The sequence below is a fragment of the Lotus japonicus genome, chromosome 2 (assembly GCF_012489685.1).
Source record: "Lotus japonicus ecotype B-129 chromosome 2, LjGifu_v1.2".
Taxonomy (NCBI): domain Eukaryota; kingdom Viridiplantae; phylum Streptophyta; class Magnoliopsida; order Fabales; family Fabaceae; genus Lotus; species Lotus japonicus.
Window position 1 is genome coordinate 12,734,996 of NC_080042.1, and position 9,550 is coordinate 12,744,545.

At 34.8% G+C, this 9,550-nt stretch overlaps 2 protein-coding genes across 2 annotated transcripts; one reads left to right on the forward strand and one right to left on the reverse strand.

Annotated features, from left to right (window-relative positions):
• Positions 1-447: 447 nt before the first annotated feature.
• LOC130737619 (stress-induced protein KIN2-like) lies at positions 448-1,211 on the forward strand. The gene is made up of 3 exons (XM_057589434.1): positions 448-573; positions 716-784; positions 956-1,211. Exons 1-3 carry the CDS (start codon positions 517-519, stop codon positions 1,034-1,036), a joined length of 207 nt encoding a protein of 68 aa, XP_057445417.1. The 5' UTR covers positions 448-516; the 3' UTR covers positions 1,037-1,211.
• A 90-nt stretch (positions 1,212-1,301) lies between these two features.
• Positions 1,302-4,672, reverse strand: LOC130737618 (putative calcium-transporting ATPase 13, plasma membrane-type). Its single transcript, XM_057589433.1, has one exon. It carries the CDS (start codon positions 4,538-4,540, stop codon positions 1,460-1,462), a length of 3,081 nt encoding a protein of 1,026 aa, XP_057445416.1. The 5' UTR covers positions 4,541-4,672; the 3' UTR covers positions 1,302-1,459.
• Between the last annotated feature and the right edge of the window lie 4,878 nt (positions 4,673-9,550).

Below are 9,550 nucleotides of genomic sequence, written 5' to 3' on the forward strand. Positions count from 1 at the left end.
CTTGAAATAAAGTTGCACTATTTCTCTATTTGGGTGTGAAGTGAAAAATGAGAGGACAGAATATATGAGGAAAGAAGTTGGAAGGAAGAGAAAATGAGATAATTTTAGCCTAGGCCAACATTAGTTTGTTATGAATAACAAAATATATTATCAGTATCTAAATTTTCCACGGGAAATTTACTTTAAAATAATAAATAAGAATTCATCCAAGCTTGAGTAAGGAGAAAGAAATTGTGAATGAATCTCCTCCACATGTATGTTTGCTGACCTACAACTACAAGTGCCAAAGCCACATTCCCAGAATGGCATGACATGTGCCCAAGAAAACGCAAGTGAAGGAGCAAATTGTGAATCGCAATTTGTGTTGCAACTTTTGAGAATAACATGTGTCGAATTTGCAACTCTTTGAGAAGCTATATATAGCTTCAACAGACATGTAAAAAAAACACAACTAAAAAACTCAAAACAACACTTAATCTCCATCTCATTCAGTTCATTATTACAGTTTCATAGAAGATGGACTCACAACAAAACTTGAGCTACAATGCTGGACAAGCCAAGGGCCAAGCTCAGGTCTTCCTCCACCTCTAGCTTCAGTTGGAAAATTAGTGTTTTTTAATGTCCTACATTGCCTAATTGTTGAGCTTTTAAAAAGTTTAAATTACTTCAATATTTCCTTTATGACATTTATTAACAAGTTTTTATGCAATTTCAGGAAAAGGCTAGCAGCATGATGGATAAGGCTAGCAATGCAGCTCAGTCTGCTAAAGAATCAATGCAACAGGTTATTTAGATAGAATATTTGTTTTCTCATTTAGATAGAATTTAGATAGAATTTTTGTTTTCTCATTTGGACATTTGGATAGAATTTTTGTTTTCTCATTTTCAAGGTACAGTGATATACATGTTTAATCAAAAAAATAAAAATAAAACTTTTTTTATTTTGTATATGTAGGCTGGACAGCAAATGCAGGAGAAAGCACAAGGAGCTGCTGATGCTATGAAGAATGCAACAGGGACCAACCAAGGAAGATAAATGGATGATCATCGTGCCAGATTTTGTTTCCCTTTAAATAAGCTATGTTCTGCTGATTAGTATATTTTGCAAAAATATGCAAATTCCATTTTATAATTTCCAATGCAATCATTTTCCATCATCAATTTTGTAATACAATTTCATGAATGAGTAGAATAAATTTTCAAATTTGAATGCCTGTATTTCTTGATGCTACCTACAAAAATTGCTTGTTGCTAAGAATATCAGTTCAAAATTAATACAATCAGTTATCCTAACAGAATAATTACATACTGAGTCAAAGAGTATATTTCTTAGTAAAGAATATATAATACATTAAAAAAAATGATTAAAAATTTACAATAAAATAGAATAATCCAACTTCTACATGATGATCCAAGTCAACCAAGATCAATAGATTGAGTACCCCACATGGCTCAGTCTTCATTTTTTCTTCCTAATTCTGAAAATATTGAGAAATGGTTCATCAGGAACAGGTATCAACTTCACAAGCCAACCAATTGGCCATGAAACTGCAGCAAGACCAATGCAAAGACCCCATTGCCCCCAATTCAGCCTCTCAGTATCTGCAAACTTCTTGAGAAACTCAACCATCACCACCTGAAGGATTATTGTGAAACCAACAATCCCCAAAAACAGCTTACTCCTGAGTATGCCTTTGAAAACATTCTTCTCCTCCATCTTCCTTGCATTGAACTCATTGAACACTTGGCACAGAACAAATGTGTTGAAGATCAATGTGTCATTCACCCCTGATGTCACACCAAAGATAGACTCACCTTTAAACTGAAGAGTCAGCAGAATAACTATCTGGTACAAAGCTTGAGCTGCAAGATTCCTCCACATGATGTTAGTGATGAGAGGTTTTGTTCTACCAACTGGTGATTTCTCCATTAACTCCTTCGTAGGTTTCTCTGTCGCAAGAGCCAAAGCACCCAGTGTGTCCATGATCAAGTTCACCCATAACAATTGCACTGCAGTAAGTGGCACTTCCCCTGCTGACACTGCTGCCACAAAATTGATCACAAGTGCAGCAGCATTCACTGTCAACTGAAATTGAATAAACTTCTGGATGTTGTTATAGACACATCTCCCCCACCTCAAGACTGTGACCACAGTAGCAAAATTGTCATCCAATATGACAATATCTGAGCTCTCTTTGGCAACTTCAGTGCCTTGGATCCCCATAGAAAGTCCAATATCAGCTTCCTTGAGGGCTGGTGCATCATTTGTTCCATCCCCAGTGACAGCAACCACATGGCCTTTCTGTTTAAGGTATTGAACCATTAGAAGCTTATCAAAGGGAGAGGATCTTGCCATGACACATATTTTCTCCACTTTTTCCAATCTCTCTTCATGTGTGTAGTTGCGAAATTCTTCCCCTTCAACAATTGCTCCATCTGTGTCCTGATTAGGATGAAGTATTCCACATTCCGTGGCTATAGCTTTTGCTGTGAAAACATTGTCACCTGTGATCATTTTCACATTCACACCAGCATGTTGGCAAGCCTCCACAGCTTCCTTCACCCCGGGACGACATGGATCTTTAATACCAACAAGTCCTAACAGGGTTAGACCATTTTCTTTCACCCTTGTGACGCCTTCTTCATCTCTAATCTCTTCTTCTGCAACCTCTGAGTGTGCAAAAGCGATACAACGAAGACTACTAGCTGCCATAGCTTGGATAATTTGCTCAAATTTCAGTCGACTCTCATTGTCAAGATCTTTCACAATGCCGGAAGCATCATGGTATCTTGAGCACATTTTGAGTACCATCTCAGCTGCTCCTTTCCAATGTGCATCAACTGTGTTGTTGTTGTTTGCATTATTCCTCCTCAACAAGACCCCACTTCTTTTCTTCTTTGAGTTGAAGGTCTCGACATGAATGACAGAACAGCTTTTAACCAAGTACTCCATCTCCATGTTCAATTCAAACACAGCCCATGATAAAATTGCTTTCTCAGTGGGACTACCTGAAAACTCAAACTCAGAACCTGATTTAGACTTGTGCACCCCACCAGTTGTGTTGAGAGCCACACCTTCTTGGATCAGTTGAAGAACAAATGGAGCAACTGTTGTAAAACCACCCTCTTCAATTGGCTCTAGGCCAAGCCAAAACTTGGTCACCTTCATCTGGTTGAGGGTGAGTGTGCCTGTTTTGTCAGTGCAAATAGTGGTAGCAGACCCCATTGTCTCACAAGCAGAGAGCTTCCTCACCATTGCTTGATCAGCCATCATTTTCTTCATTGAATAAGCCAATGTCAGTGTCACAGCAAGTGGAAGACCCTCAGGGATTGCAACCACAACAATGGTGACTGCATCAGAAACAATCCTCACAACTGCATTCATTATATCATCAAAACTACTCTTCCTTCCTCCTCCATTATACTCTCTAACCCCATTCTCATCCTCCGTGTTCCCTGTGAAGTAACGAACCAATAAAACAACAAGAACTAAGAAAGCCACAGCCAAACCAACCTTCCCAATAGATGATGTGAGCTTGTTCAGCCTCTCCTGCAAAGGGGTTTGCTCGTCGACATCGCGACTAATCGAACTCATCATTTGACCCCATGTAGTATTCATTCCAACTGAGGTAACAAGCATCTTACCATACCCATCAGCAATTTTTGTTCCAGACAACAAGAAAGGGTGGTTTCCATCAATCTCCACATGATCACTCTCCCCAGTCATGCTTGACTCATCAACTCTCAGTGAATGCCCATCTATGAAAACCCCATCAGCTGGAACTTGATCACCAATCTTCAAGCAAACAACATCACCAACCACAATCTCAAAGATTGAGATCTTCTCTCTGCGCTCATTTCTCACCACGTCAATCTGAATATCACTGCTCACCTGAGACAATTTGTCAAATTGCCTGCTCTGCCTGAAGTTGCTAACAGAAGACAATGCAATGACAATGAACACAGCAAGGAAAATGCTTCCTCCATCATACCAACCTTCTTTTGCACCATGCTCCTTGATTCCAAAACCAAGAGAGAGAGCAGCACAAACCAAGAGAATAAGAATGGTAACATCCTTAAATGCTTCCACTATAAAATGTAAGAAATTTTTGGAAGGTGGTTTCTTGTAAGTGTTGGAACCAAACACTTGTTTTCTACGTGCAATTGCAACCCCTTCATCATCACCATTGATACCACTCTCAATGTTTGATTCAAGAGCTGAAGCAACCCCATCAACCCCACCATGTTTTTGAAGGTTGTGCAAGTTTTTCTCCTTCACAATGTCACTAAGAGTTGCTTGATCAATGGCAAAGGAATGGTTGTGATTTTGTGGTGGACCATCCAAATCTAGCACGGTGAAAGATGAGGAATGTGAGATTTTTGGTTTGTTTTTCTTGAGATTGAAGTGTGAAACAAGAGCACGGGAACAATAGATGGTAACAAAAGCAGTGTGCCATCTTTTATTTGGTGCACTCAAGGTGTTTGATGAATTGAGCAGTGTCTCAACACGGTTCAAGTTTGTGAGAAAGGACATTGACATGGTGATGAGAAATCTGATGAATTATAACAAAAGGTGATGAGAAATCACAAGAAAAATGTGTTATGTGTTACTAGAGAAGGCAATGAATTGGAACTAATGCTTTGTGCTTCAAAGTAAGGTAAATATCATGCACACGTTTGTTTTTGAATATTGATACCAAAGTACAACATTGTATATATATAGTTAATAAGTTATAAGTGATATGACGCGCTTGCTTGCGTGTTGTATTTCTTTGCTAATAAGTTATAAGATTCATTTTTTTAGGAGATGAGTCATGAAACACAATTTTTACTGTTTAATAATACGCGCGCTGTAAAGCATGTGGAGAATCGTCGACGTGAATTGGATATGAGTTTCAGTTTATTTGCGTTGTGAATGCAAGGTGGAAAGAAGGAAGGAAAACGGAAGTTACGAGGAAGCAGTGAAGGAAGGTGGTTTTCATAGCTTTAATGGCGGTAGGCAACAATCCAAATCCAAAGTGATAAAGCAAAACTCCACGGATGCACCACGCGTTGTCCACGCTTGTGTTAAAATGCTTTCATATTTCCTGGTTTTCGTTAAGTTTGTTACAACTAAAAACATATAGCTTACATGACTTAACAGAATTAATTAAGCGAATTCACAACTCTATTTTTATTTTAAATTTTTTTAAATTTAAATTTAACTATGACATGTCATATTTATAAACTCTAATTGAAGGACTTATAATTTTTTTTACACTGTGTGCATCAATATCAATCAATATATGTAGTCCGCGACATTGAGGGGAGATATATTTCGGGGTTTGCAGCAGCTTGGGATGGGGATGATGCGCTTGCAGCGGAACTACATGCGTTGTACAGTGGCATGTGCCATGTTTGGGACCTTGGGCATCGCAAGGTCGATTGTTTCACGGACTGTAATCAGATGGTGGAGCTTGTGATGGGCACGCAGGATGTGAGGTTACACTGGCAGCGTGATGAAATCCTGAGGATCCGGGGATTAATTCAGCGGGAATGGCAAGTGACGGTGCGTTACACTCCTCGCGAGAGTAACATGGTGGCGGATGCTTTGGCTAAATTTGCGACGAGAACGAGATGCAGGTGGCAGGTCTGGAAGCTACCTCCGGCGTTCATCGTTCCCCTGCTGTGCCAGGATGTCCTTTCTTAGTTTTGTTTAATTTTCCGTTGTAACCAAAAAAAAAAAATATATATATATATATATATATATATTAGAAAAGAAGAACTTTCATCAGGTCAATTTGATGAGGTGTCACTCTCAGATTAATTCTCACGCCAATTTGACGAGGTGTCACTCCCAGATTTATTCTCAGACCAATTTGATGAGGTGTCACTCACAGATTAATTCTCATTTGATATTAAAAATATTAAAAAAAAAAACATATATGTACATTTTTTTTTAAAAAAGAAAAACAAATCCGTGAAAAAAAGCATATACATGTAAAACGAAATTAATGATTTTGTTTTGTTTTTATTGTTACTAGTGTTTTTTACCCGCGCGTTGCACGAGGAATATGTTTATTGTATATAATACATCAATCAATTCATTGATTATTAAAATTATAATAAACAACAAATGAAATAGAAGAGTCAGAAATTATGAGTAAAGTGGATAGAAAGTCTTAAATTGAAAATTTTGTAATTTGTATCCCCGTATGATAGCTCAAGTCGTAGGAACTGTCCCTTTAAAAGGATAAGCAGTAGAAAATTGTGTGCATCCCCATAACAAATCTTTCTAGTGTTTTTACAGTGAAATTTTCTCTTGTGTTTGAGGCATGAATCAATACCTTGGTGTATACAAATTTGACATGCTAAAAACACTATTTGTTGAGATTCTTACCTGATGGAATTAAGAAACTAACAAAGATAATCATTCAATAAAATAACTCCATAACACAAATGAAATACCACAGACCTCGTGAAATCTCACATAATTTTGATGTATATTTACTCCTAAAATCATTAGAAAAACTATGAACAGTGTACTTAAATCATATATGAAATGTTATTTTCTTATTATGTTTGACATTGAAGCATTGTCATGCTAAAATGTTCTTTCCCGTAGGAGCTTTTTGCCTTGTAATTTGAACAAAATAAAATAAAAATAGATTATATATGAATCTTCTAGCATCACCAAAAAATGCTAGAGCTGAAAGTATTATGATCCATATAAGTAAAAATTCCTGAACAATTATTTATAGATAAAAAGCCATCTGAAAATTTGTACACACCAATTAATAAGTAAAAGGACTAAAATTGTTTAAATATATATATATATATATATATATATATATATATATATATATATCTGTGTGTGTGTGCAGCTTCCTCTTTCTTACACTCACATAAGAGGGATTCTAAGAGTTCTCTTCTATTTTAAGCACTACAATACACTATACGCAAAATAAAATTTAGTCATCACAACGATTTTGGTTAGCAAACACTTGGGCTCAACTGCTGCCCTGGTTTATTCTTCAACAGTTTGGCATCACTTTAATGGAGTCTCAAGCCTCTGAGTCTGCAGTTTCATAAAACAAATTCTAATTACAATAAAAACTGCAAAGTTAAATACTTCATCCTTAGGCAATGCAGGATATCAGATTTAAACTTACCCATGAGTACTTACTAATCTTGTTTATAAAATCATTAAGGGAGACCAAGATTATCAAAAACAAAATTTTCATTGCTTGTTTTACATTTGATTTACCTATAAATTCAAAATTACCAATACCTGCAAAAAATCCAGCTCAATTATTTCCTTGGGCGTGATAAAGACTCACAAATATTCAAACTTCATATCCTTCTCCCTCTCGTTATCTGAAATGGTAGCTCGAATACCGTATGGATTCTACATCTGAAAACACTCAAAAGAAATTGTATTAACTGTAAGACTAACTATTTTTAACAACAAATGTGAGTGATTTATCCTGAAAGCTGCTAAATATTGTTCATTCCAACCACTCTATGTATAACAACTTATTTGTACTTTGTAGTACCTTTATTGGTCTTTGGAATAAGAATGGTAAACTCTACATAGCTTCCACCAATCATTCTGCACTTCGCTTAATACCAATGCCTCCTGCAAAATTCCAAAAGTAAACTCCATTTAGTGGCGATTTTGCCTCGAGAGATCCAGAAATGATATAAAAGAGTATTTTCTTCATAAATAGAATTAGTGAGATTTAGAAAATTGTTTGGTGTGAACTGAATTTCTAGAAAAGCATATAGTTGCCTTCATTGTATAGTCAAAGCATGCATCAACTTTCATGAGAGAACTGGAAGTAGAAAAAGTCAAGAGAAAATTGTGCTAAAATTTGCAGTAGAAAGGATTCGAAAGAAAGTCTAATGCTTAAAATAGAGGGCAATGAATAATTAATTTTGAATAAAAAGAATACCGACCTTTATAAAATTTTCTATTGGAGTGCTTAATGTCCATAATTTGTCATTCCTTTCCTTTCTTCAGTTCTTTTCTTCCATACCTCCTGCTTTTCTTGTTGACATTTAAAGTCACACTACAAATAACCAATAACAACAACAACAAAGAAATAAGTTGATAGAGACAGCTAGTCAATGAAGTTTGAGAACGCCTCTGGTTCACCATTAAAGTAAATCCATTATAACTCCATTGATTAATAGTTTGGCTGATCATATTTTGAAGCTCTGACAAATTCGATTTTGATTTTATGCTCAGTAATTATTCAATCTTGTATTCAAATTTTGAATTGAATTGCAGATCACATATATCTTGTCTGATATCAATACAATTCGCACAACAAATATGAAGTATAGAATATAAATAAAATACCTAATTTAAAGAGAAATTTAAGGGATAAATGAATTACATAATTTGAAGAGAAATTTAAGGATAAATTACCTAATTGGTGGGACTGCAGGTAGGTAATAGAACACGTGACTGACAACGACACTGAAGAACCATGGCGGCGGCTCAGTGTGGCTGTGAGCAGCGGTGATGAGAGTTTCAGGTGGAGAAAAGATGATTTAGGATGAGTGTTTGATGGGTATATATTTTTTTTGAAGACCAACGGAAGTACGGATATATTTTCCTTAGCCATAGCTATAAGAATAGAAAATCATTCTAACAAATATATCAAAAGAGGATGATGAAAATAATCTAATTACTCAACCACATTTATGTCAAACACTTACACAATTATCAGCACCACATGAAGCAAGTTGCATACTCGAGTGATCTTCGTCATTTTTCATCCATGTCAACCGCTTCATGGAAATAAATTTTAGGTGAAGAAAAAATTTATTTTTAGAGTATTAATTAAATTTTTAGTTATTTTTATTGAATTTTCGAATTTTTATTTAATTAAGGATTTTATGATTTTTTATTGTGATTTGGTACTTTTTATTAATTAATTGTTTTGGTATTTTTATTGATTTTTTAGTTTTTTATTTAATCTAGGTAAATCTTAGATAATTAAGGAAAATTTTTTAAAATTTTAATATTTTATGAAAAAGTTTCTCATATTTAAAATTACCTTTAAAAAATTGGTTTCAAGATTTGTTATGGAAATAAATTTTAGGTGAAGAAATTTTTTTTTTAGAGTATTAATTAAATTTTATGGTATATACACCCTATCAACTACAAAATTAAAGCTGGGTAAAGCTATAAGCTACTAAGAGAAACATGCATAACCTTGAATGCCTTCAACCGGGATAAAATGTGATCAGCTTCCATATTTGGTTTGAAAATTTTGTTCAAAATTACCTTTAAAAATCGGTTTCAAGATTTGTTATGGAAATAAATTTTAGGTGAAGAAAAAGTTTATTTGTAGAGTATTAATTAAACTTGATGATATTTTTTTTGAACAAAAAAATATTGATGCTATAAATTTTTTTAAAAATCATATCTATTTGATTTAGAAAATAAAAAAATTTAAAATTTAAAATAAAACTAATAATGATGTTGTTAACTAAAAAATCAATATTTATTTGCCCATCATACACCTTTTAAAACCAATCAAATATTAAATAGATTGTA

Coding starts and splice junctions, on each gene's coding strand:
- LOC130737618 (XM_057589433.1), bottom strand. CDS start 4,540: ATGTCAATGTCCTTTCTCACAAACTTGAACCGTGTTGAGACACTGCTC.
- LOC130737619 (XM_057589434.1), top strand. CDS start 517: ATGGACTCACAACAAAACTTGAGCTACAATGCTGGACAAGCCAAGGGC. Junction 574..715: donor AAGCCAAGGGCCAAGCTCAG/GTCTTCCTCCAC, acceptor ATGCAATTTCAG/GAAAAGGCTAGCAGCATGAT. Junction 785..955: donor CTAAAGAATCAATGCAACAG/GTTATTTAGATA, acceptor TTGTATATGTAG/GCTGGACAGCAAATGCAGGA.